Source organism: Callithrix jacchus, chromosome 22 (assembly GCF_049354715.1).
Source record: "Callithrix jacchus isolate 240 chromosome 22, calJac240_pri, whole genome shotgun sequence".
NCBI classification, from domain to species: Eukaryota; Metazoa; Chordata; class Mammalia; order Primates; family Cebidae; genus Callithrix; species Callithrix jacchus.
In genome coordinates this window covers 15,281,051-15,309,019 of record NC_133523.1, presented here as the reverse complement: position 1 = coordinate 15,309,019, position 27,969 = coordinate 15,281,051, and the positions used below count along the sequence as shown (strand labels likewise).

At 49.8% G+C, this 27,969-nt stretch overlaps 1 protein-coding gene across 5 annotated transcripts in view; it reads right to left on the bottom strand.

Annotated features, from left to right (window-relative positions):
* Positions 1-2,252: 2,252 nt before the first annotated feature.
* The window catches only part of TMEM38A (transmembrane protein 38A), a 29,335-nt gene continuing 3,618 nt past the window's right edge, over positions 2,253-27,969 (bottom strand). For 2 of the 5 annotated variants that reach the window (XM_078361745.1, XM_054250240.2), the window contains exons 2-7: positions 25,759-25,854; positions 11,348-11,504; positions 10,922-11,106; positions 7,736-7,823; positions 5,674-5,791; positions 2,253-4,106 (exon numbers count right to left, since the gene is read on the bottom strand). In XM_078361745.1, coding sequence (XP_078217871.1) covers positions 3,879-4,106; positions 5,674-5,791; positions 7,736-7,823; positions 10,922-11,106; positions 11,348-11,504; positions 25,759-25,854 — 872 coding nt within the window. In that variant the 3' untranslated portion in view covers positions 2,253-3,878. The remainder of the gene's footprint in view (positions 4,107-5,673; positions 5,792-7,735; positions 7,824-10,921; positions 11,107-11,347; positions 11,505-25,758; positions 25,855-27,969) is intronic. The other 3 variants (XM_078361747.1, XM_002761867.6, XM_078361746.1) reach the window with 2 other exon arrangements.

The window sequence follows — 27,969 nt, the reverse complement described above, 5'->3', positions numbered from 1 at the left end:
CCAGCCTGGACAACAAAGCCAGACTCCATCTTAAAAAAAAGAGAGAGATAATTAAGTTTCAAAAGTCTACAGGTGGGTCCTGATCTAATTTACTGGTGTCCTCAGAAGCAGAGTCGATTACACACAGAGGGAATACCATGTGAGGACAGAGAAGGCAGCCATCTGTCAGCCAAGCAGAGAGGCCTCAAAAAACAAAAAAAAAAATCAACTGACACCTTGATGTCAAACTTCCAGCCTAAAGAATTATGGAAAAATAAATGTCTGTGGCTTCAGCCACTCTGTCTGGTGATTGCAGCCTATGCATTTATTTCTGGGACAGAATATCACTCTTTGTCATCTACGCTGGAATGTAATGGTACGATCTCAGCTCATTGCAGCCTCGAACTCCTGGGCTCAAGTGATCCTCCCACCTCTGCCTCCTGAGAAGCCCGGATTACAAGCACACACCACCACACCGGGCTAATTAAAGTAATTCTTCTGTAGAGACCTGGCCTCACTGTGTTGTCCAGGCTGGTCACAAACTCCTTAGCTCAAGTGATCCTCCCACCTCTGCCTCCTGAGTAGCCGGGATTACAGGGGTGAGCCACCGCGCCTGGCCTTTTTTTGTTTCTTTTAAAGACAGGGTCTTGCTCTGTCACCCATGCTTCAGTACACTGGCATAATCACAGCTCACTGCAGCCTCAGCCTCGTGGGCTCAAACAGTCCTCCCTCATGCACCTCCCAAAGCGCTGGGATTATAGGTGTGAGTCACCATGACCAGCCTATATTTAATTTATATTGTTTGTTCTTTTTGTTTTGTTTTGTTTTTTGAGACAGAATCTTGCTCTGTCACCCAGGCTGGAGTGCAGCAGTGCGATCTTGGCTCACTACAACCTCCACATCCCAGGTTCAAACGATTCTTCTGCCTCAGCCTTGGAGCAGCTGGGATTACAGGTTCGCACCACAACACCCAACTAATTTTTTGTATTTGTAGTAGAGACAGGGTTTCACCATGTTGGCCAGGCTGGTCTCAAACTCCTGACCGCAAGCAATCTGCCCACCTCACCCTCCCAAAGTGCTTGAATTACAGGCGTGAGCCACCATACACCACCCCTGTTTAACTTAAAATAAAACCTGCCAATTGTCTTCCAAAGTGGTTGCACCTTTTAAGCCTTCCTACCAAAGTATATGAGAATTCCTATTGCTCCACATCCCCGCCAGCACTAAAATGACCATGCTGACATTTTAATTTTAGCCATTTTGTTGGACGTGAAGTGACGGCTCATTGTGGTTTTGCTTTGCATTCTTCTCATGGCTGAAGATGTGTAACTGACTCGGCATGGTGGCTCATGCCTGTAATTCCAGCACTGTGGGAAGCCGGAGTTCAGGGCCAGTCTGGGCAACATAGCTCGGCCCCAACTCTACAAAATACAAAAAATAGCCAGACATGGTGGCATGCACCTGTAGTCCCAGCTACTTGGGGGGCTGAAGTGGAAGGATCGTTCCTGCATCAGCCTCCCGAGTAGCTGGGATTACAGGTGTACACCACACGCCCAGCCAACTTTTTGTATTTTTAGTAGAGACAAGGTTTCATCCTGTTGGCCAACCTGGTCTCGAACTCCTGACCTCAGGTGATCCACCTCCCTCTGATTCCCAGAGTGTTGGGTGGGATTACAGGCCTGAGCCACTGGGACTGGCTGTCCCCGTATCTTGAGGCCAATCCCTGGCATGTGGCTAGCGCAGTGGCTCATGCCTATAATTCCCACCCTTTGGGAGGCCGAGGTGGGTGGAACATTTGAGGTCACGAGTTTGAGACCAGCCTGGCCAACATTGTGAAACCCCGCCTCTACTAAAAATACAAAAATTAGCTGGGCATGGTGGCAGGTACCTGTAATCCCAGCTACTCAGGAGGCTGAGGCAGGAGAATCGCTTGAACTTTGGAGGCACAGGTTGCAGTGAGCCAAGGTCGTGTTGCTGCACTCCAGCCTGGGCGACTGGAGGGCTGGGTCTGGGCTACCTCCAACCTTGACTTTGTTGATGGTCATTCTCTCTCCTGTTCTCCCCACCCTGCCATCCCCTGCTTTGCTTCCTTCTGCAAAGCAGTCCTCTGCTTTGAGACTCTTGTCTTGTCTACAGCCATACCACCCTGAGTGCACCTGATTTTGTCTGATCCTGGAAGCTAAGCAGGGTCAGAACTGGTGAGCACTTGGATGGGAGACTCTGTCTCAAAACAAAACAAAAATCCCAGACATAAAGCAGACAAGCCATGAGGGTTCATTCACAATGATTTTATTGGCTGCCCCTCCACACCGAGCTGTGGTGGACAAGCAAGAGGATGAAACTGGGGCCTCACCTCCCCAGGACCCACCCAACTCCCAGGCATCACAGGGACAAGGCACTTTTCCAACAGCCTGGCAACATCTGGGACTCCGACTTGGTCTGAGCCCAAACCTCACCCGAGACTGCCCATGCCCATCCCATGCACCCAACCCTCTCAGACATCCTGGTGACCTAGGCTGACATGGTCAGAAAGGACCCTTCAGCTATCATATTATCCACCTCGCTCACCCCGAAGCAGGTTCCTGGCCCACCCAGCAGCAGCCCAAGGCTGAGCACAGAGCAGGTAAGCATCTGTATGTTTGTTGAATGACTGAATGAGTGACAATGGACTCTGGCCTGAGGGAGACCTGATACTTCCAGTCCCAGCTGTGCACACTCAGAGCCGCTTGATAGAGCTGGATCATGGAACCCCACCCAGCTGGCTCCATTTCTTGGTTTGGGGGCGCCTGAGATGAAAAGATCACAAGCCTTTCACACCATCTGATCTCTCAAGCCTGCCCTAGGGTTGTCTATGGAGGGCTTCCTTTGTGCCAGGGAACTTGTCAGTTTCTCTGATCCACACACACGAATGATCTAAAATGCAAAGCCATTTGCAATCATAATTTCCAACTGTCCTGGTCTCCCCTACTGACTGCACAAGGCTTAGGAGCATGTGAGCGTTTTTCAGCTGCAGCTTCACGTCAGCCCTTCCGTACAGAGGGGGGGCCAAGGGTCTCCACTATACAGATGGGGAGCGCAAAGCTCAGAGAAGGAAGGCAACTTGCCCAGGGACGCCCAGCAAGAGTCGGGACTGCTGGGCATGCAAGGTTCAGCCACCGAGGAGCTTGGGTAAAGAAGAGACTTTGAAATGGCAACACCTGGCTCACAGGTACTTAGAAAATGTCTATCAAATGAATGAATCTCAACATGGCTTGAAGTTCTTCAGGAGTTAAGATGCTTTTTTTTTTGAGACAGGGTCTCGTTCCATCATTCAGGCTGGTGTGCAGTGGTGCAATCTCAGCTCACTGCAACCTCCACCTCCCGGATTCAAGCGATTCTCCTGCCTCAGCATCCCAAGTAGCTGGGATTACAGGCATGAACCACCATGTCTGGCTAATTTTTGTATTTTTAGTAGAGATGGGGTTTCACCATGTTGGCCAGGCTGGTCTTGAACTCCTGACCTCAGGTGATCTACCCGCCTCAGCTTCCCAAAGAGCTATGATTACAGGCATGAGTCACCGCGCCCAGCCAAGATGCAATTTTAAAGAAGGAAAAATAGAACTAAGAATATCACTGCCGATCAGGCTTTCTGCGTAGAGCTGCTGCCAGGATTCCCCTCCAAAAGCTGTGACTCTCTGGGGTCCTGGCAGACAGAGAGAGGGAACCCCGATTTCTACAAAAGTTCTTCATCCTCATCTTCATATCTCAACCCCCACGTTAGCCCTGGAGGGTGAGCCAAGGACCCTGATTTGCAGATGGACAATTCAAGGCCAGGAAAGGATAGATGTGAGCACAGGAAGCTCCCCACCTCAGAGGGTCCTGGGTCCGGGTTCTGTCCCTGCTGCTCCTTGGGCCACCCCCTAATCTGCTTTCTTGGTCTTCTTCTTCCTGGAGCCCTCGCTCAACTCCTCCTTGGACTTGGCGGGCATGGCCGAATGCTGGGGTCCTGGCCCACCACTGCCGTGGGACCCACCGTGGTTGTCCTGGTGATGATCAGCCCCGCAGGCTGCACCAAATAGCACCGGGCAGATGTAGCCCTCTAGCGCATCAAAGGGGGAGCTGTGTGAGTGGGTGGCGGTCAGGAACACCTGAGGTGAGGTGGCAAGCGGGACAGCCAGAGAGACAGAGGGAGACCAAGGAAGAAAGCAAACAGAGGATGGCAGAGTGGGGAGAAGAGGGGAGAGAACGTGAGCAAAGTCAAGGTTGGAGGTAGCCCAGACCCAGCCCTCTTGCTGCATGCACCCCCAGGACAATGGACGACCATCCCGGGTTTCCCAGGATGCCAGACTTCAATGTTGACCCCTGGAAAGTTCCAAGCACACTGGGACTGCTGGTCACCCATCCCCCAGAATTCCCCACTACTCCTGGGCTCAGAGGAAAGCCAGGCTAAGTGCTAGTCTGAAGGTCTGTGTCCTCCCAAATTCATGTGTTGAAAGCTATCACCAAGGTCATGGTATTACGAGGTGAGGCCTTTGGAGGGGTGATTAGATCATGAGGGTGGGGCCTTCGAGAATGAGATTAGTGCCCTTACAAAGAGGTCCAGGAGAGCTAACCAGTCCCTTCCACATGTGAGGACACAGTAAGATGTTGCTGGTCTGCAACCAGGAAAGAGGGCCCTCATCAGAACCTGACCAGGCTGGCACCCCGATCTTGGACTTCCCAGCCTCCAGAACTGTAAGAAATACATTTCTTTCGTTGTTTTTTTTTTTTTTTTTTGAAGACAGAGTCTCCCTCTGTTGCCCAAACTGGAGTGCAATGGCCTGATCTCGGCTCACTGCAGCCTCTGCCTCCTGGGTTCAAGCAATTCTCGTGCCTCAGCCACCCAAGTAGCTGGGATTACAGGCATGCACCATCTGTACCTGGTTAATTTTTGTATTTGTATTTTGTTTGCCTGTTTGTTTTCGAGACAGAGTCTCACTCTGTTGCCTAGGCTGGAGTGCAGTGGTGCAATCTTAGCTCACTGCAACCTCCACCTCCTGGGTTCAAGTGATTCTCCTGCCTCACCCTCCTGAGTAGCTGGGATTACAGGCATGTGCCACCATGCCTGGCTAATTTTTGTATTTTTAGGAAAGACAGGGTTTCACCATGTTGCCCAGGCTGGTCTTGAACTCCTGGCCTCAAGTGATCTGCTTGCCTCTCCCTTTTTCCCTAATGCAGGGAGACGCAGGCTCACTCCCTTTTGACAGCCTTAGAGTCCTTGCCCAGGGAAGACACAGTCCTGAGCTGGCGTCTTCACGCAGAGGGAGAGAGCCCAGCCCCTGATGACCCCTCCTGGGTGGGGTGGTGTCAACTCAAGGCATGACTGTCAGACTAGAACTATTCCTGGTCCAACTGAGTTCCTGGCTACCTGATGCTGCCCTTTCAGCTTTTTGTCCCTCTGGTCTCTGTACCCAAGGGACTGGGCCCACCTTGACCTTTGTTAAGGCTGAGCCCTTTGCACAGAAGGCCTGTTCCTCTCACCTGTGTCCTGGCTGCTGGATGCTGCCTTTTAAAGACCCTCTTCCCAGCAAGCTACTGTTAAGCATGTCCCTCTCTGGGCTGCCCTGTCCCAGCCACATAAGGCTAGTGTTATCCAGTTTCCCTACCCCCAGCCTGGAGGTGGCGGGGGGCAGGCATTGGTCAAGGCAATAAGGCAGCAGGAAGAAAAAGGCTTACCTTACAGGACACCATGAACATGGTGAAGATGAAGATGAGGGTGGCTTTGGACACTGGGAGCCAGCGGGTCTGCTGGAGGGTGAAGAGGATGGCTCCGTACAGGCTGGCCTTGGTGGGGCTGGAGGGAGCGGTTGTTATTACTGGCAGGTGCCTGCATGGCTCAGGTCTTCGTAACTCTGGTCCATACCCCCCTGCCCTGGCACCAGCTCCCATCCCAGCTTCTCCCTTTTCTCTTTCTTTTGAGATGGAGTCTCGCTGTCACCCAGGCTGGAGTGCAGTGGCGCGATCTTGGCTCCCTGCCACCTCGGCCTCCCGGGTTCAAGTATTTCTCCCACCTCAGCCTCCTGAGTAGCTGGGATTACCAGCATGCACCACCATGACTGGCTAATTTTTGTATTTTTAGTAGAGATGGGGTTTTGACTATGTTGGCCTAGCTGGTCTTGAACTCCTGACCTCAAGTGATCCTCTTGGCCCCGCAAAGTGCTGGGATTATAGGCGTGAGCTACTGTGCCTGACCACAGCTTCTCCTGATCATAGGTGGGAGGATGAGGTGGTGTCACCCTATGCATGATGGCTTAACCTAGCCCAAGGAAAGGGATGGCCTCTGTCCAGCTCCTGGAATATGCCCTCTAAACCCTTGGGGTGTCCCACCTGATAAGACTGTCTTTGTTTGCCTGGGAGCCTTGGGTCACATCAGGTAGTAACAACGTAATTTATCGTGGGGGTCCTGGGCCCTGCAGCCTCAGCTGGACCTCTAGAGGGCCTGAAGACTGAGGTCAGCCACACAGGTGGTTAGCTAGGTCTGAGCCTCCACAAACACCCTGGATACCCAGGCTCAGAAGAGCTTCCCTGGTTGGCAGTATGCCATGTATGTTGTCACATGTTGCTGCTGGGAGAACTAAGCCCTGTCCAGGTGATTGCACCGGGAGAGAAAAACTGGACGTTTGCACGTTTTCTGTCCTGTAGTCTGCCCCATGCGCATTTGATCCTGCTGATTTCCTGTTTGTGTATGTGTCGGAGTCTTGCTCTGTCACCCAGGCTGGAGTGCAGTGGTGCAATCTCAGCTCACTGCAACCTCCGCCTCCCGGGTTCCAGCAATTCTTCTGCCTCAGTCTCCTGAGTAGCTGGGATTACAGGCACCCACTACCAAGCCCGGCTAATTTTTGTATTTTTAGTAGAGATGGGGTTTCGCCATGTTGGCCAGGCTTGTTTCCAACTCCTGACCTCAAGTGATCCACCCGCCTTAGCCTCCCAAAGTGTTGGGGTTACAGGCGTGGCTGATTTCATTTTACTTATTTATTTTTTAGAGACAGGGTCTCATGGCCAGGCACGGTGGCTCACGCCTGTAATCCCAGCACTTTGGGAGGCCGAGGCAGGCGGATCACAAGGTCAAGAGATCAAGACCATCCTGGCCAACATGGTAAAACCCCATCTCTACTAAAAGTACAAAAATTAGCTGGGCGTGGTGGCGTGCACCTGGAGTCCCAGCTACTTGGAGGCTAAGGCAGGAGAATTGCTTGAACCTGGGAGGTGGAGGTTGCAGTGAGCCGAGATTGTGCCACTGCACTCCCGCCTGGTGCCTGGCAACAGAATGAGACTCTGTCTCAAAAAAAAAAAAAAACATTACGCTAAATGCAAGGTGCAATCCTGCATTGGGTCTTGGATGCTGCCACATGGCCTTGCCCACTTACCTCCAGATATGCTCCCAATGCACACTGCATACCCCATGCTCTGTGCCCTGACCCCACACACCCGGCAGCATTGCTGCTCTTCCGATTTGACAGTTGGCAGAGATGCTGGCCTCTGTTGGGAGGCTCCTCCTTGGCCAGCGAACTCCTGCTCACCCTTCAAAACCCCAATCAGGTATAGCCTCCTGCTGCAGCTCCGCCCTCCCCAACCTCCACACAGAGCAGAGCTATGGCTCTGCTTTGAGCTTCCCCATCTACTCTGAAAGGCAAAGACAAGGGCTGAGGTCTCTCTAAGTTATCAGTAGCATCCAACTCAGGGTCAGGCACCCAGACATACATGAAGGATGAAGGAAGAGGTGGGCTGGGATACTCACAAAGACATATGCAGGATCTCATTGGTCTCTGGCTTCCAGACCCCTCGGAGCAGCTGCTCAAAGTTGGACATGAGGGCAACACCAGAACCTAAAGGACAGGGGGCTTCTGAATAAGCTCACCACCCCAGGCCTCCTTTTCCTCTTGGTTGAATTCCCAAGGAAGCAGTCTCTCCACTCCCAAAGTCTTCTCTGAGCCTGGGGGTGTATGATCATCAGCTGCAGGTGGGGAAACTGAGGCTCAGAGAGGACAAAGCCTTGCTGAGGGTCACATGGCAAATTCAGAGCAAAAACCACCTGAAGGAATCAGTCATGTCCCCACCAGCAAGGCAGGTCTTTAACCTGGGGTTGCCTGTCTTGATGCCCCTAATCCAAGACCCCAAGCTATACATGAGGCTTCCAAGGCAGCCCCCACCACAGTCTCCTCCTCAAGACTCCAAGTTCTAAATCTTTCTCAAACCATCCATAATCTAGGAGAGATACTATATCCCTGGGAGATACTATATCCCTGGGGAATGTGCTCAGTAGTAAAAGGTTCCTGGAGAGACAATAAGGAGACTCAAATGGGGATAGAACGGTTAAATTTCTGGAAGAATCTTCCCATATACCCTAAATGTATTGGTTAAAGAGACTTGGACATCCACTCCAGGAACTGCTACACCAACTGGGGTGGCTGATATGTACTACTGGACCAGGGAATCGCATCTGGGGCCATTTTGCTTCCAAGGAAGCATCTGGCAATGTTGAGAAACACTTTGAGTTGTCACAATTGGGGAGGGAGCACTACTGGCATTCAGTGGGTGAAGGCCAGGGAGGTGGCTCACCACTGTATAATGCACAGGTTGACCCCCACAGCAAGAAGTAACTGAGGACACCATGGCTCAATGGATGGTGAGTCTGTATCTCGGCACTTTGTGGGTACCCATATCTTGTAGGCAGGAAGCGAGGATAAAGTGCCCCGTGGTTTTTGGCACTTGCTCAGGCCTTCTTTACCTGCTTTCCTGTTACTCCTTGGCCCATTTCTCCAACTTTTAATGTTGAATTATCTCTTTTTATGTATTTTGGTGCTCTGTTTCTAGGTGCATATATGTTTATAGGTGCTATATCTTCCTAGTATATTGGCTCTTTTAACATTATAAAACGTTATTTATTTATTTATTTATTTATTTTTTGAGACGGAGTTTCGCTCTTGTTACCCAGGCTGGAGTGCAATGGTGCGACCTCGGCTCACCGCAACCTCCGCCTCCTGGGTTCAGGCAATTCTCCTGCCTCAGCCTCCCGAGTAGCTGGGACTACAGGCACGCACCACTGTGCCCAGCTAATTTTTTGTATTTTTAGTAGAGATGGGGTTTCACCATGTTGACCAGGATGGTCTCCATCTCTTGACCTTGTGATCCACCTGCCTCAGCCTCCCAAAGTGCTGGGATTATAGGCATGAGCCACCATGCCTGGCCAAAACGTTCTTTATTTATTTTTTTTGAGACGGAGTCTCACTCCGTCACCCAAGCTAGAGTGCAATGGCATGCTCTCGGCTCACTACAACCTCTGCCTCCCAGGTTCAAGCGATTCTCCTGCCTCAGCCTCCTGAGTAGCTGGGATTATAGGCACGCGCCACCATGCCCAGCTAATTTTTGTATTTTTAGTAGCGACAGAGTTTCACCATGTTGGTCAGGCTACTCTCAAACTCCTGACCTCATGATCCATCTGCCTCAGCTTCCCAAAGTGCTGGGACTACATGCTTGAGCCACCACACCTGGCCAAAATGTTCTTTATTTCTAATAACATTTTCATTACTACTTTATTCTTTAATTTTAATTTTTTAGAGACAGGCTCTTGCTCTGTTGCCGACCTGGAGTGCAATGGCACAATCACAGCTCACCGTAACCCTCAGCTCCTAGGTTCAAGTGATCCCTCCTCAGCCTCCTTTTTTTGGCTCTAGTACTTGCCACACCTCAGCCTCCTGAGTAGCTCGGACTACAGGTATTAAGCCACCATGTCCAGCTCTATCTTCTGCACATGAAAGGGTCTGTAGGCTTCACTGGGCTGACAAAAGGGCTATGGTCCACCAAAGTTAAGAACTCCTATAGCTAGAGCTCTAGAGAAGAAGGGTTTCTTACCCACAGCAACTTTGCTCCCTAGGAGGTGTTTGGTAATGTCTGGAGACAATTTCTTTTCTTTTCTTTTTTTTTTTTTTTTTGAGAGGGAGTCTCACTCTGTTGCCCAGGCTGGAGTGCAATGGCGTGATCTCGGCTCACTGCAACCTCTGCCTCCCAGGTTCAATCAATTCTCCTGCCTCAGCCTCCCAAGTAGCTGGGACTACAGGTGTATGCCACAGCGCCCGGCTAATTTTTGTATTTTTAGTAGAGACAGGGTTTCACCATCTTGGACAGACTGGTCTTAAACTCCTGACCTTGTGATTCACCCACCTCGGCCTCCCAAAGTGCTGGAATTACAGGCGTGAGTCACCGGGCCCAGCCTTGGAGACAATTTCTTTTGTTGCAGCTGGGGACAAATGTGCTACTGGCATCTTGTCGTGGGTGGAGACCAGGGGTGCTGTTTGACATCTTACAATCCACAGGGTAGCCCCCACCACAAAGAATGACTCAGCCCCAGGCCGGGCGCAGTGGCTCATGCCTATAATCCCAGCACTCTGGGAGGCCGAGGAGGGTGGATCACGAGGTCAAGAGACCAAGACCATCCTGGTCAACATGGTGAAACCCCGTCTCTACTAAAAATACAAAAATTAGCTGGGCATGGTGGTGCGCGCCTGTAATCCCAGCTACTCAGGAGGCTGAGGCAGGAGAATTGCTTGAACCCAGAAGGCGGAGGTTGCGGTGAGCCGAGATCGTGCCATTGCACTCCAGTCTGGGTAACAACAGCGAAACTCTGTCTCAAAAAAAAAAAAAAAATGACTCAGCCCCACACGTCAGTAGTGCTGCAAGTGAGAAGCCCGGCTCCGGCAATATTGACTCTTGTCGTTGTCATCACTGTCCTAGGTACCCCTGACAGTAACATTTCTGGAAGAACCTTCCCACTTACCCTAAAAGTATTGGGAGGTTGGGACACCTAGTCCAACATTTACACCCCTTTGCTTGGAGCAATGGTTTTCCCAGCCGGGGGTGCCTGGGAGTACCACTGGACCAACAGTTCTCCACTGGGGTGGTTTTTCACTGTCATCATCCTATTTACCTTTGACCCACCCAGTCGCAATCATGACGAACCATCCATGGTGGTAGTGGTGATGGGCGTGATGGATGCCCACCGCGATCTTGCGGACTCGCACCACCTCCTTCATGGCCACGAAGATGAGTTTCACAGGCAAGAAGCAGACACACTTGTAGAAGAGGTCCAGGGGGCAGAAGAAAATCAAGTACCTTTTGGGGAGAGAATGCTGAGTGCCAGGGGACAAGCAGACCATGAAGGATGGGGGTAGGGAGCTGTGGCTGTGTCAGACACCACCACCCACAGCGTGCTGAGCCTAGACCAGTGTGGGTTCAGGGTCACAATGAAGGCTGTTGCTGGTGCATCCCAATGCCTCCAACCTGTCACCTCCCTGGTGCCCAGATTGTTCCTTCCTGCACCTGGCTCTGCTCTCCCGTGCCCAGTGTGGCTTACCAGACAGCTGAGGCCAGCAGGATGCTGGAGTTGTTGCTGAAGTAATCGATCAGCGGCTCCCCGAGGAGCAGGTCAGCCAGGATGTAGCTCCCGAAGCAATGCAGCATGGCACACAGCCAGGATGCCATCGGGTGGCGCCGGGACAGCTCGACCGCTCCTGGGAGGCACGGGAGTGTCCCCCAGCATCACCAGCGTGCCAAGGGCAGGCTTTACTCCCATACACTCCGGTCAGCCTATCCTAATCCAGAGCGCCCACCTAACACTGCAGTTCATAAGTTTCAGAGGGGGAACCAAGGTTCAGAGAGGCTGTGTGCATGCCTGAGGTTTCACAGAGAAAACACAGAGCCGAGTGGGAGTCCTTTCCTCCACACCCAGAGAGGTGGCAGTGATGATGACACTGGCTCACATTTAGGACTCATTAAATCCTCATCAGTGCCCCAGCCAAGTGATGGCTTTTATAAGTACAGAAGTCTCCTTATTGTCATGAGGAGACTGAGGCGTGGAGAGATGGGCCAGCTTGTTGCTGGGAATGCATTGAAATTTCGACTCTGGGCTGGGTGTGGTGGCTCACAACTGTAATCCCAGTACTTTTGGAGACCAAGGTGAGCAGATCACTTAAGGTCAGGAGTTCAAGACCAGCCTGGATAACATGGTGAAACCCCCCCATCTCTAAAAATACAAAAATTAGCTGGGAACAGTGGTGCACGCTTTTAATCCCAGCTACTCGAGAAGCTGAGGCAGGAGAATCACTTGAACCCTGGAGGTGGAGGCTGCAGGGAGCTGAGATTGTACCACTGCACTCTACCCTGGGTGACAGAGCAAGACTCCATCTAAAATCACACACACACACAAACACACATACACACACACAAAGAAATAAAATAAATTGCTTCTCTGACCTCAGCTGATCCCAAGATCCCTATAAGTTTATGCTGGTATTCTTTTTTTTTTTAATTTTGTTTGAGACAGAGTCTCACTCTGTTGCCCAGACTGGAGTGCAGTGGTGAAATTTTGGCTCACTGCAACCTCTGTCTCCTGGGTTCAAGCGATTCTTCTGCCTCAGACTCCCGAGCAGCTGGGATTACAGGTGCCCGCCACCATGCCTGGCTAATTACTGTATTTTTAGTAGAGAAGGAGTTTCACCATGTTTGCCTCAGCCTCTCAAAGTGCTGGGATTATAGGCATGAGCCATCGCGCCCAGCCTTATGCTGATATTCTTATACCTGCTGTCTTAAAAAAAACTTTTTTAAATCTTTTATTATTGTAAAATATACATTATATTTACCATTTTATGCTGGGCGCAGTGTCTCATGCCTGTAATTCCAGCACTTTGGGAGGCCAAGGTGGGTGGATCACAAAGTCAGGAGATTGAGACCATCCTGGCCAACAAGGTGAAACTCCATTTCTACTAAATACAAAAATTAGCCGGGTGTGGTGGTGCGTGCCTGTAGTCCCAGCTATTCAGGAGGCTAAGGCAGGAGAATCATTTGAACCCAGGAGGCAGAGGCTGCAGTGAGCCGAACACCACAGAGCTCTAGCCTGGGCAACAGAGCAAGACTCTGTCTCAAAAATAAATAAATCAATCAATAAATAATACAAATAAATTTGCCATTTTACTTTTTTTTTTAATTTGTTTTTAGACAGGGTTTCATTCCCATCAGCCAGGCTGGAGTGCAGTGGTACAATCACAACTCACTGCAGCCTTGACTTCCTAGGCTCAAACACCCCTCCCACCTCAGCCTCGAAAGCATTTGGGACTACAGGGACGCACACCAAATGCCAGGCTAATATTCTGTATTTTTAAAAGAGGCACAGGGTTTCACCATGTTGCCTAGGCTGGCCTCAAATTCCCGGGCTCAAGCCATCCACCAGCCTTGGCCTCCAAAAGTGCTGGGATTATAGATGTGAGACATCATGCCCAGCCCATTTTAAACTTTTTATTTATTTATTTATTTTTTTGAGATGGAGTTTCACTCTTGTCACCCAGGCTAGAGTGCAATGGCATGATCTCAGCTCACTGCAACTCCGCCTCCCAGGTTCAAGCAATTCTCCTGCCTCAGCTTCCCGAGTAGCTGGGATCACAGGTATGTACCACCACATCCGGCTAATTTTGTATTTTTAGTAGAGATGGGGTTTCTCCTCATTGCTCAGGCTGGTCTCGAACTCCCGACCTCAGGTGACCCACCTGCCTCAGCCTCCCAAAGTGCGGGGAGTACAGACATGAGCCACCACGCCCAGCCCATTTAAACATTTTTAAGTGTGTAGTTCTATGTCATTACATTCACATTGTTTTGCCATTATCACCACAATCCATCTCCAAAACACTTCCAGTTTCCCAAACTGAAACCCATTAAACACTTAGTCCTGATTCCCCATCCCTAGCCCCTGGCACCCACCATTCTACCTTCTGTCTCTATGAAATTGATGATTCTAGGTGTCTCATAGAAGTGAAATCATACAGACTTTGTTGTTTTGTGTACCTTACTGAGCATCATGTCCTCAAGCTTCATCCCCATTGTCGCATGTATTAAGATTTTATTTCCAGGCTGGGCACGGTGGCTCACACTTGTAATCCCAACACTCTGGGAGGCTGAGGCAGGTGGATCACTTGAGCCTGGGTGTTTGAGACCAGCCTGGGCAACATAGTGAGACCCTACCTCTAAAAAAAGTTTTTTTTAATTAGCGGGGCTTGGTAGCTTGCTCCTGTAGTCCCAGCTACTCAGGAGGCTAAGAGGGGAGGATCACTGAGCTGGTGAAGTGGAGGCTGCAGTAAGCCATGATCACACCAGTGCCCTCCAGCCTGGGCGACAGAGTGAGACGTTGTCTCAAAAATAATAAATAGGCTGGGCACAATGGCTCGTGCCTGTAATCCCAGCACTTTGGGAGGCCAAAACGGGTGAATCACAAGGTCAGGAGATGGAGACCATCTTGGGTTTCATCCAAGGTGAAACCCCATCTCTACTAAAAATAGAAAAAATTAGCTGGGCGTAGTGGCAGGTGCCTGTAATCCCAGCTACTTGGGAGGCTGAGGCAGGAGAATTGCTTGAACCTGGGAGGCGGAGGATGCAGTGAGCCGAGATTGCACCATTATACTCTAGCCTGGACGATGAGAGTGAAACACCGTCTCAAAAAAAAAAAAGGTCGGGTTTAGTTCTTAAAATAAGTTCATGAAAATGAAACACCCAGGATTAATGTGTATTAATCAAATCCTTGCATCTTGTATTACTCATTTATAGCCTTTATAATTTTTAAGCTAATATCTTCATAGTCTTCTAAGGCCACACCCCGGAGTCAGAACTTGGGTGTCTTCTGCTGTGAACACCGCTTTCATCATATTGGTTCTGTCTTTAACAACGAGTTTTCGTTTTGCTGAGAACGACTTTATGATCAAGCTGTAAGGTACAGCTACTTTGCTCTCACAACCAGAGCTAAAACCAATGACTCCCCAGTACAACTTACTCCAATCAAGAGAAAATTCCAGTCTGTTGACATGAGATAACAAGCTCACGAAATGTGATTTCTTATTAGTCAAATCAAAAGACTAAGCAAACGAAATCACCAGTTTTGTCTGTTTTTGGCAGGGAAGAGAAAGAGTGTCTGCTGTAGACAGAATGTTTGTGTCTCTCTAAAATTCATACATTCAAATACTACCCATCCCCACTTGTGATGGTATTAGGAGGTGGGGCCTTTGGGAGGTGATTAGGTTACGAGCATAGATGCCTCACAAATGGGATTAGAGCCCTTATAAAAGTCTAGAGAGGGTCAGGAGCGATGGCTCATGCCTGTAATCCCAGGTGGATGAATCACCTGAGGTTGGAAGTTCGAGACCAGCCTCATGAACATGGAGAAATCCTGTCTCTTTTTGTTTTGTTTTGTTTTTAGCCACTAGACTACCAGGGACCGTCTCTACTAAAAATACAAAATTAGCCACATGTGGTGGTGCATGCCTGTAGTCCCAGCTACTCAGGAGGTGGAGGTTGTGGTGAGCTGAGACTGTGCCATTGCACTCCAGCCTGGACAACAAGAGTGAAACTCCATTTCAAATAAAAGGAAAAAAACAAAAAAAGTCAAGAGAGGCCAGGCATGGTGGCTCACGCATGAAATGACAGCACTTTGGGAGGCTAAAGCCAGAAAGATGATCTCTTGAGCCTAGGAGTTCCAGACCCAGCCCTGGCAACATAGTGAAATCCCATCTCTTAAAAAAATTTTTTTTAAAGTAGCTGGGCAGGCTGGGCGTGGTGGCTCACGCCTGTAATCCCAGCACTTTGGGAGGCCGAGGCAGGCAGATCACCTGAGGTTGGGAGTTCGAGACCTGACTGACCAATATGGTAAAACCCCATCTTAAAAAAAAAAAAATTATCTGGGCACGGTGGCAGGTGTCAGTGTCTGTATTCCCAGCTATTTCTGAGGTGGGAGGACCATTGGAGCCTGGAAGGTTGAGGCTGCAGTGAGCCATGATCAAGCCATTGCACTCCAGCCTGAGTGACAGAGCAAGAGTCTATCTCAATCAATAAGTAAGAGTCATAAGAAAACCTGCTGCTCTCTGCTCCATAATGAGGACCACAAGGAGAGGCTGACCATCTGCAAGCCAGAAGAGGGCCCTCATTAGAACTTGACCACATTAGTACCCTGATTTTGGACTTCCAGCCTCCAGGACTGTGAGAAATAAATTTCTGTTGTTTATAAGCCGCCTGGTTCACAGTGCTTTATAGATCACAGCATCTGCAACAGATGAAGACATCTGTAGATACTAATGATACATTCAACAGGTGGATTTGACCTTCATGCCTCCCTAAGTTCAGCAACCATGGAGGCCTCATCTGCTGCTGAACCACCAGGGCATGGGGTGGGGCAGCGCGGGGCGGGGCGGGCGCTGTTGGACACATCATACAGGTTCAAGAAATAACTTGAACTGCGAATGAATTTATGGGAAATGTGCATCCCTCTGGGTCCTGGTTTTATAATGATGAACATGACAGATAGGTGTCTTCCCTCACGGAATTTACATTCTAACAAACAGGAAGTCATCACGGTTGTGCTGGACTTCCCCCCACCGCCTTTTGTTTGTTTGTTTGTTTTTTGAGACAGAGTCTCACTCTGTTGCCCAGGTTGGAGTGCAGTGGCACCATCTTGGCTCACTGCAGCCTCCACCTCCCAGGTTCAAGTGATTCTCATGCCTCAGCCTCCAGAGAAGCTGGGATTTCAGGTGCCTGCCACCACGCCCAGCTAATTTTTGCTGTTTTAGTAGAGAGGGGGTTTCTCCACATGTTGGCCAGGCTGGTCTCAAACTCCTGACCTCAGGTGATCCACCCGCCTCGGCCCCCCAAAGTGCTGGGATTACAGGTGTGAGCCACTGTGCCCGGCCTGGACACTTTTTTTTTTTTTTTTGAGACAGAGTTTCACTCCGTCACCAGGTGCCAGGCTGGAGTGCAGTGGCGCGACCTCGGCTCACTGCAACCTCCACCTCCCGGGTTCAAGCAATTCTCCTGCCTCAGCCTCCTGAGTAGCTGGGACTACAGGCAAGTAGTTGGGACTACAGGTGCGTGCCACCACGCCCAGCTAATTTTTTTGTATTTCTAGCAGAGACAGGGTTTCACTATGTTGGCCAGGCTGGTCTCAAACTCCTGACCTCAGATGATCCACCCACCTTGGCCTCCCAAAGTGCTGGGATTACAGGTGTGAGCCACTGCGCCCAGCCTGGATAGTTTTTAAGAGACAGTGTCTCATTCTGTTACCCAGGCAGGAGTGCAGTGATGCAATCATGGCTCTCTGCAGCCTCAAATTCTTGGGCTTGAGCCTCCCAAGTAGCTGGGAGTATAGGCATGTGCCACCTGCCTGGCCAATTTTTATACCTTTTTTTTTTTTTTTTTTGGTAAAGATAGGTTCTCGATGTGTGGCCCAGGCTGTTCTTGAACTCCTGGCTTCAAATGATCCTCTCGCCTTGGCCTCCCAAAGTGCTGGGATTACAGGCATGAGCCACCAACAGGCTTGGCCACTTCTGATGACATTGTAACAACAATGACATTCTCTGTTCCATTATTAATTGAGAAACCGGTAGTGCACTCTATTCTGTAGAAGGAATTACCTTCTTCTTAGCTTGGTCAACCTCAAAGAGGAGGAAATAATCATCAATGCCAGAGTTTCTCCCACAAACCCAGGTGAGAGCATCAGTGGGCACAACCATGTCAGAGACAACTTGGCAATACCAGGAAAATATGAAGCTGTGCATCCCCTGGGCCCCAGCAATTCCACTCCTTGCTATTATTAGGAACCAAGCACCATAAACAAAGAGAGAGAAGGAAGATGTTCACTGATACAATGTTGCAACAGGAGAAGAGTGAAATCTATGGTCTCTTAGTAAAGCTGTGGGAAGCCACAAAACATGGCCTGCCATAGAGTAACTATTTAAAAGTGAACTAGGGCTGGGCCCCGTGGCTCATGCCTGTAATCCCAGCACTTTGGGAGGCCGAGGTGGGTGGATCACAAGGTCAGGAGATTGAGACCATCCTAGCTAACAAGGTGAAACCCCATCTCTACTAAAAATACAAAAAATTTCCCAGGAGTGGTGGCACACACCTGTAGTCCCAGCTACTTGGGAGGCTGAGGCAGGAGAATCACTTGAACCTCGGAGGTACAGGCTGCAGTGAGCCAAGATGGTGCCACTGCACTCCAGCCTGGGTGACAGAGCAAGACTCTGTCTCAAAAAAAAAAAAAAAAAAGCCAGGCTTGGTGGCTCACACCTGTAATCCCAGCACTTTGGGAGGCCGAGGCAGGTGGATCTTGAGGTCAGGAGTTTGAAATGCAGCCTGGCCAAGATGGTGAAACCCTGTCTCTCCTAAAAATACGGAAATTATCCGGGTGTGGTGACGGGTGCCTATAATCCCAGCTACTCGGGAGGCAGAGAATTGCTTGAATCTGGGAGGCAGAGGTTGCAGAGAAGCGAGATCATGCCGCTGAACTCCAGTCTGGGTGACAGAGCGAGACTCTCTCAAAAAAAAAAAAAAAAATGTGAAGTAGGCTAGGTATGGTGGCTCACCCAGCACTTTGGGAGGCCAAGGCAGTTGGATCACTTGAGGTCAGGAGTTGGAGACCAGCCTGGCCAACATGGCGAAACCCCATCTCTCCTAAAAATACAAAATTTAGCCAGGCATGGTGGCATGCCCCTGTAATCCCAGCCACTGGGGAGCCTGAAGCAGGAGAATCGCTTGAACCTAGGAGGTGGAAATTGCAGTGAGCTAACGCTGGCCACTGCACTTCAGCCTAGGTGACAGAGGGAGACTGTCTCAAAAAAAAAAAAGAAAAGAAAAGTGTACTAGACCTTGATCAGGGTTTTTCAACTTCAGCCCTATTGTCATCTGGGGTCGGATCATTTTTTGCTATGGGGGCGTCTTGTGCATTATAGTGTGTTAAGCAGCATCCCTGGCTTCTGCTCACTAGATGACAGTGACACCCTTCCAACAGCTGTGACAACCAAGAATGTCTCCAGATATTGCCAAATTTATCCTCTGGGAACAAAATCCCTTCTGGTTGAGAATCACTGTTCTAGATGTATCAACAAAGACAAGTCCCATAAGCTTATTGCTGAGTGAAAAGATTGGGCTGCAAAATGATCACTTATGGCCGGGGCAGTGGCTCACGCCTATAATCCCAGCACTTTGGGAGGCCGAGGCGGGCGGATCACTTGAGGTCAGGAGTTTGAGACCAGCCTCGGCAACATGGTGAAACCCTGTCTCTACTAAAAATAAAAGAATTAGCTGAGCGTGGTGGCATGCACCTGTAATCCCAGCTACTCGGGAGGCTGAGGCATCAAAATCGCTTGAACCTGGGAGGTAAAGATTGCAGTGAGCCCAGATAGCCCCACTGCACTCCAGCCTGGGCAACGGAGTGAGATTCTGCCAAAAAAAAAAAAAAATTTATATGTATATGTGTGTGTATATATATACATATATATATATATATATATATGAGTTTTGTGTGTGTGTGTGTGTGTTTTAACTCATCACCTATCGTTAGTGTTAGTGTATTTTATATGAGGCCCAAGACAATTCTTCTTCAAACATGACCCAGGAAAGCCAAAAGATTGGACACCCCGGTTTGAGAATAAGTAATCGATACACTTGCCACTTGCCCCTCGCTTCGCCATCCCCACCAACTAACCACGTGATCTTGAACAAGCCATTTTTTTTCTCTCCACATCTCTGGGTGTGTGTGTGTGTGTGTGTGTGTGTGTGTGTGTGTTTTGAGATGGAGTCTCACTGTCGCCCAGGCTGGAGTGCGGTGGCGCAATCTTGGCTCACTGCAACCTCCATCCCCCGGGTTCAAGCGATTCTCCTGCCTCAGCCTCCCAAGTAGCTGGGATTACAGGCTCCTGCCTCAGCCTCCCAAGTAGCTGGGATTACAGGCATGTGCCACCACGGCCAGCTAATTTTGTATTTTTAGTAGAGACGGGGTTTCTCCACGTTGTCAGGCTGGTCTTGAACTCCTGATCTAATGATCCACCTGCCTCACTTCCCAAAGTGCTGAAATTACAGGCGTGAGCCACCGCGCCCAGCCCACATCTGTTTTTAAAAATAAAGCAGAATGTTGCTTCTTTGTCTAACTTCTGATGAGGACTAGGATGAACTTTTCCCTCCTCTAATCTCATCCTGGAGTTATAAGCCCAAAACGCAGCTTCCCCCTGCTCTCAAGGTTGTCCTGAGTCTCTACATTGACCAAGGTCCTAGGGTATGAGGTAAAATGCTCTCAGCCCCTCTTCTAGGGTCTATTTAAAACACAACTGGCTGAGAGTTAATCCCTTGGAGCAGCTGGTGGCCTGTGCAGAGGCCAGGTCGGGTGAGGCACCCATGTTTTGCAGAAATGGATACCTGTGCATCTAAAAATAACTCCCAGGGATTGAATTCTTTCCAGGATCTTTCTTGTGCCCTCTGAGACCATCCCAAGGACTGAGGTTGGGGAGTGGTGGCAGGGACCTGGGGTTTGCCTAAGTCACACTCTGACAGGCAGATGCCCATGTTTGCATCATGTGTGTGCCTGCTATATAAGTCACATGCCGGCTGGGTGCGGTGGCACACGCCTGTCAACCCAGGACTTTGGGAAGCCAAGGCAGGCAGATCACTTGAGCTCAGGAGTTCAAGACCAGCCTGGGCAACATGGCGAAATCCCGTCACATGCTTAGCTTCTGCCTCTGCCACTCACTCTGGCATGGCCTTGGGCAACTGACTGTCTGCCCCCCAAGCCTCAGTTTCCTTCACTGTCAAAGGACCAAGATGACAGCCAGGCTTGATGTATCACACCTGTAATCCCAGCATTTTGGGAGATCAAGGACAGTGGATCACCTGAGGTTAGGAATTTGAGACCAGCCTGGCCAATATGGTGAAACCCATCTCTACTAAAAATACAAAAAGTAGCTGGGCATGGTAGTAGGCACCTATAATCCCAGCTACTTGGTACTTGGGAGGCTGACACAGGAGAATTGCTTAAACCCAGGAGACAGAGGCTGCAGTGAGCCAAGATTGTGCCATTGCACTCCAGCCTGGGCAACAGAGCAAGACTCTTATCTCAAAAAAAACCAAAAACACAAAAAAAACAAAGCCTAGGTGTTTCCAAACTCCTTCTGGGTTTCTCTTGCTGGGTTTTAGGGCAGCCCCAGGAAGCTAATAGGTTTTCACCTGCTACGTGCCACGGACACATTCCCCTCTCATTGGTGGTCTTAGGCTAGTCCCTCCCTTCCCTGGGCCTCAGTTTGCCTCCCAGGTTCAAGTGATTCTCCTGCCTCAGCCTCCCAAGTAGCTGGGATTACAGGCACCCACAGCCATGATCAGCGGCTAACTTTTGTATTTTCAGTAGAGACAGGGGCTTCTCCGTGTTAACCAGGCTGGTCTGGAACTCCTGACCTTAGGTGATCCACCCACCTTGGCCTCCCAGAGTGCTGGGATTATAGTCATGAGTCACCATGCCCGGCTGGACTTGGGACTTTTGATGCTCATTTTGGGAAAGCCTGGACAAACTGGCCACTCCAGGGCTAGCTATATCAGTCATTTCCAAAGACGCCTGCCAGAGTGAAAAAGAGATTGCTTAGCGCCTAGCAACGATGCAAGAGGTATTTCTGGAACCGTGCGGAAATGGAAAGTACCTGTGGGTGGAAACTTCAGTAGATGGATTTTTTAAAAATCAGCTCTGCCTCAGACAAGAGGAAAAAGGCTTGGGTCCCTAAGTCCTGGTCTGTAACGGACTCTGTGACTTTCCCTCTCCAGGGGTCAGTAACTCATTTGCAGATGGTTGGACGATGCTAGAAGGCTCCCCAGGGCACGCATGCTATTTACTCGGAAATGTACGAGGCATGGGGTACTGACCAAGTCTCTCAGTGACTCTAGGACCAGTCTCTTCCTCCTGAGCCTCTGAGCTCGGCTTTCTGCGTCAGTTTCCTCCCCTGTTAAATGTAGACGGCAGCCCCTGCCTCACAAGGTTGAGCAGGATGATTGGCCTCCTGCCCTTAAAAAGCTTGTAGTTCAAACCAGAGATCTCAAACCAGGGATCAAAGAACAGTCTTCTTTGCTCCTAACGGCATATAAAAAACATTAAAACTTGACCAGGTGCGGTGGCTCCCACCTGCAATCCCAGCACTTTGGGAGGCCGAGGCAGGCGGATCACCTGTTCAGGAGTTCAAGACTAACCCAGCCAACAAGGTAAAACCCTGTTTCTACTAAAAATACAAAACTTAGCTGGGCGTGGTGGTGGGCACCTGTAATCTCAGCTACTTGAGAGAGGTTGAGGCAGGAGAATCTCCTGAACTTGGGAGGTAGAGGTTGCAGTAAGCTGAGATCGCCCCACTGCACTCCACCCTGGGTGACACAGCAAGACTCTGTCTCAATAAATAAATAAATAAAATAAAGAGGGCCTGGTGCGGTGGTTCACGCCTGTAATCCGCACTTTGGAAGGCCGAGGTGAGTGGATCACTTGAGGCAGGAGTTCAAGTCCAGCCTGGCCAACACGGTGAAACACTAAAAATACAAAAATTAGCTGGGTGTGGTGGCACACGCCTGTCATCCCAGCTACTCGAGAGGTTGAGGCAAGAGAATTGCTTTAACTCAGGAGGCAGAGGTTGCAGTGAGCCAAGATAGTGCCACTGCATTCCAGCCTGGGTGACAGCAAGACTCTGTCTCAAAAAAAAAAAAAAAGTTAAAACTGCAACCAAGATGCCCTGCAGGAAGTGAATGGAAAAACAAGCTATGAAGCATCCTCCCCATGAAATAGTATTCAGTGAGCTATATCAAGGCATGAAAAGACATGGAGGAGCCTTACATGCAGATTCCAAAGTGAAAGAAGCCAGTCTGAAAGGGTTACATGCATGATTCCAACCATAGGACATTCTGGAAAAGGCAAAACTATGGCAGTGGTAGAAAGATCAGTGGTTGGCCGCATACAGTGGCTCACGCCTGTAATCTCAACACGTTGGGAGGCCTAGGCAGGTGGATCTCTTGAGCCCGGGAGTTCAAGACCACCCTGGGCAACATAGTAGGACCCCTATCTCTGTTGTTGTTTTTGTTTTGAGACAGTCTCATTCTGTCACCTAGGCATGATCTCTGCCCACTGCAACCTCTGCCTCCCAGGTTCAAGTGACTCTCCTGCCTCAGCCTCCTGAGTAGCTGGGATTACAGGTGCCTGACAGCATGCCCGGCTAGCATTTTCTGTATTTAGTTAAGACACGGTTTCTCCATGTTGGCCAGGCTGGTCTTGAACTCCTGACCTCAGGTGATCTGCCTGCCTCACCCTCCCAAAGTGCTGGGTTTACAGCTGTGAGCCACCACGCTCAGCCAAGTCTACTAATTTAAAAAAGAAAAAGAAATGTTTGAACGGCCAAGACAGACACAGAGGAAAAATCAGTTCTGGGGGTTCCAGCCCCAACCAGGTAGAGTTGTGCCCCGCTTGGTTCTCACTTGGGGACAGATGGTCCCCACCTGGCTCGCCTCTGTGTAGTATATATGATCTGATTGGCCCCTGGAGGCACGGGAGTTTTGAGATTTATGATCCAGATTAATGGTTCTAAACTGGGAGAGACTGTGTCCTCAGGGACGCTGGCAATATCTGGGGCATTTTTGGTTGTCATTATTTGATGGTGGGCACGGGGCATGGGGGACGTGCTACCGGCCTCTAGAGGATGGAGGATGCTATAAAGCCTCCTGAAATGCACAGGGTGAGGCTGGAATACCTCAATGCAGAGAACCAGTTCTCATCCAGTGAATTTTAAAAAATACCGATGCTTGGTGCCAACCCCAGTGATGGTGAATTTATTATTATTATTATTTAGATGGAGTCTGCCTCCGTTGCCCAGGCTGGAGTGCAGTGGCATGATCTTGTCTGACTGCAACCTTGGCCTCCTGGGTTCAAGCCATTCTCGGGCCTCAGCCTCCCGAGTAGCTTGGATTGTAGGTTTGCACCATTACGCCTGGCTAATATTTGTATTTTTAGTAGAGACAGGGTTTCACTGTGTTGGCCAGGCTGGAACTCCCGGCCTCAATCGATCTGCCTGCTTTGGCCTCCCAAAGTGCTGGGATTAAGGGATGAGCCACCTCATCCAGCCCCACAATTCTCATTTATTTATTTAATATTTTGTTTTTTTGAGATTGAGTCTCACTCTGTCACCCAGGCTGGAGTGCAATGGCACAATCTCGGCTCACTGCAACCTCTGCCTCCTGGGTTCAAGGGATTCTCCCACCTCAGCCTCCTGAGTACATGAGACTACGGGTGCCCACCATCATTCTCAGCTAATTTTTGTATTTTTAGTAGAGACAGGGTTTCACTATTTTGGTCAGGCTGGTCTCTAACTCCTGACCTCAGGTGATTCACCCACCCTGGCCTCCCAAAGTGCTGAGATTACAGGTGTGAGCCACCATGCCAGGCCAATGATTCTGATTTAAATGAAAGAGAGGCGATATCAGGACAAAAGGATTTTATTTTATTTATTTATTTTTGAGACGGAGTCTTGCTCTGTCATCCAAGCTGTGGTGAGTTCTCAGCTCACTGCAAACTCTGCCTCCCGGGTTCAAGCAACTCTGGTGCCTCGGCCTCCCAAGTAGCTGGGATTACAGGTGTGTGTGCCACCATGCCAGGCTAATTTTGTATTTTCAGTAGAGATGGTTTTGCCAGGTTGGCCAGGCTGGTCTTAATCTCCCGACCTCAGGTGATACGCCCATGTCAGCCTCCCAAAGTGCTGGGATTATAGGCATGAGCCACCGCATCCGGCCGGGCTATGCATTTCTCTTTTTTTCTTTCATTTCTTCACTTTTGTAGCCAGCAATCACTGCTTCCTTCTCTTTCCTCACGTGGAGCTTGGGGGCCCGAGAAATGAGCCAAATCACCCAGAGGTTTTGCTCAAACACAAACTCTCATTCCGTTTTGCTCAAATACGACTTTCATTCGGCAGAACTGGGTGGGACCTAGGGCTCTGCATTTCTTTCTTTTTCTTTTTCCTGAGACACAGGTTCACTCATGTTGCCCAGGCTGGAGTGCAACGGTGTGATCTTGGCTCACTGAAACCTCCGCCTCCCGGGTTCAATCAATACTCCTGCCTCAGCCACCTGAGTAGCTGAAATTACAGGCATATGCCACCACACCCAGCTATTTTTTGTACTTTTAGTAAAGACAGGTTTTTGTAATGTTGGCCAGGCTGGTCTAGAACCCCTGACCTCAGTGATCTGCCCGACTTGGCCTCTCAAAGTGCTGGAATTACAGGCGTGAGCCACCATGCCCAGAAACAGCCAGGGCTCTGAGTTTCTTTTTCTTTTCTTTCTTTTTTTTTTTTTTTTTTTTTTTTTTGAGATGGAGTTTTGCTCTTCTGCCCAGGCTGGAGTTCAATAGCGTGATCTCGGTTCACTGTAACCTCCACCTTCCAGGTTCAACTGATTCTTCTGCCTCAGCCTCCCGAGTAGCTGGGATTATAGGTGCCTGCCACCATGCCCAGCTAATTTTTGTATTTTGAGTAGAGATGGGGTTTTACCATATCGGCCATGCTGGTCTCAAACTCCTGTCCTCATGATCTCCCCGCCTTGGCCTCCGAAGGTGCTGAGATTACAGGCATGAGCCACCACAGGGGCTCTGCATTTCTAACCAGCTCTCAGGGAACATTGACACTGCTCAGTTGAAGACCACACTCTGGATTTTCTCAGGATTCTCAAGAAGCCTGACCCATGGGAGGCTGAGGTGGGAGGACTGCTTGAGCCAGAAGGTGGAGGCTACAGTGAGATTTGACTGCACTTACTGCACTCCAGCCTGGGAGACAGAATAAGACCCTGTCTCACAAAAAAATTTCTTTTTTTACAGGAGTAGTTAAACTTTAGAAGAGGGGAAAAAAAAAAGAGAAAAGAAAAAAATATTTTTTTAAAGTTCAGTTATCTGAGAGTGGTGTCTCATACCTGTAATACTGGCACTTTGGGAGGCTGGAGCAGGTGGATCACTTGAGGTCAGGAGTTCAAGACCAGCCTGGCAGACATGATGAACCCTCATCTCTACTAAAAATACAAAAAAAATTAGCCTGGTGTTGTAGTGGGTGCTTCTAATCTCAGGTATTTGGGAGGCTGACTCAGGAGAATCACTTGAATCTGGGAGGTAGTGAGCTGAGATTGTGCCACTGCACTCCAGCCTGGGAGAGGAAGCAAGAGTCCAACTCAAAAAAAAAAAAAAAAAGGAAAAGAAAAGTAAGCAAGCCTGACCCAGAAAACGCCCGTATCCCAAGTAACACATTGCTCCACAGACTTCCAAATAGCATAACCATCCCTCGCGAGTGCCTCAGGCCTCATCACCAACAATATTCTCAGTAGATCTTCACGGTAGCTAGGAAAGGGAGTCTGGAAATCTCCTACCAATGATCCCATTTCACAGACAAATAAACTGAAGCTCGTGGTGGTGAAATAACCGGTGTGGTGCTTACGCAGTGCTAGTGGTAGAACTGACTCCCCTGATTTGGAGATGTGTTTATTGTTTTTTTGAGACAGGGTCTCACTCTGTTGCCCAGACTGGAGTGCAGTGCTACAATCGTGGCTCACTGCAGCCTCGACCTTGCAGGGTTCAGGTCATCCTCCCACTTCAGCCTCCCTGCCTCAGCCTCCCCAAATGCTGAGATTATCTGACCTATGCGGACACTCTTGATTTTTTTTTGTCTTTTTGAGACAGAGTCTTGCTCTGTTGCCAGGCGCTAGGCTGGAGTGCAGTGGCGCAATCTCGGCTCACTGCAACCTCTGCCTCTCGGGTTCAAGCAATTCTTCTGCCTCAGCCTCCCCAGTAGCTGGGACTACAGGTATGTACCAGCACACCCAGCTAATTTTTGTATTTCAGTAGAGGCGGGGTTTCACATGTTGGCCACGCTGGTCTTGAACTCCTGACCTCAAGTCATCTGCCCACCTCGGCCTCCCAAAGTGCTGGGATTACAGGCGTGAGCCACCTCGCCTGGCCTTGATTATTTATTTTAGGAGACAGGGTCTTGCTCTGTTGCCCAGGCTGGAGGGTGGTGGTGTGATCATAGCTCACTGTAGCTCCCAAGCGACACTGATGCTGCTCAGCTGAGGACCACGCTCTGAGCTTCATCCTTTCCCAGGATTCTCAAGAAACTCCCAGCCAATAAAGACCCAGCCAGGCGAAGCTGATCTTCAACTCCTGAGCTCAAGTGATCCTCCAGCCTCAGCTTCCTGAATAGCTGGGATGACAGACACACACCACCATGCCTGGCTATGAAATTTTTTTTTTTTTAATTTTTCTTTAGACGAAGTCTTGCTCTGTCACCCAGGCTAGAGTGCAATGGCGTGATCTTGGCTCACTGCAACCTCTGCCTCCCAAGATCAAACGATTCTCCTGCCTCAGCCTCCAGAGCAGCTGGGATTATAGGCGCTGGCCACTATGCCTGGCTGATTTTTGTATTTTTTCAGTAGAGAGGGGGTTTCACCATGTTGGTCGGGTTGGTCTCAAACTCCACACTTCCACCCATTTCGGCCTCCCAAAGTGCTGGAATTATAGGCGTGAGCCATTGTGCCCAGCCCTGAAATTCTTAATTTCTGAACAAAAGGCCCCACACTGATATTTTGTACTGGGTCCTGCAAATTCTGTAGCTGGTCTAGCATACAAATTCTGAGAAGAAAATTTACAGATGCCCAGCATGCAGGCTAAACAGCCTAACAGTTCGATCCAATTCCTTTTCTTTCTTTCTTTTTTCCCCAAGACAAGAGTCTCACCTAGGCTCTGTTGCTCAGGCTGGAGTGCAGCGGTGAGAGCTCAGCTCACTGCAACCTCCGTCTCCCAGTTTCAAGCGATTCTCATGTGTCAACCTCCCAAGCAGGTGGGATTACAGGTGTGTGCCACCACACCTGGCTAATTTTTGCATTTTTAGTAGAGACAGGGTTTTGTCATGCTACCCAGGCTGGTTTCGAACTCCTGGGCTCAAGCGGTCTGCCCGCCTTGCCTCCCAAAGTGCTGGGATTACAGGCATGAGCTACCGTGTCTGGCCTCCAACACCTTACTTTTTCTAAGGAAACCAAGTACCTCACATTAAATGTACTGATTCTTGGAGTCAAGCAGACCTGGGCTGAGTCCCGAGGCTGCAACTGACCAGCGGTGAGACCATGGGCTCACTGTGT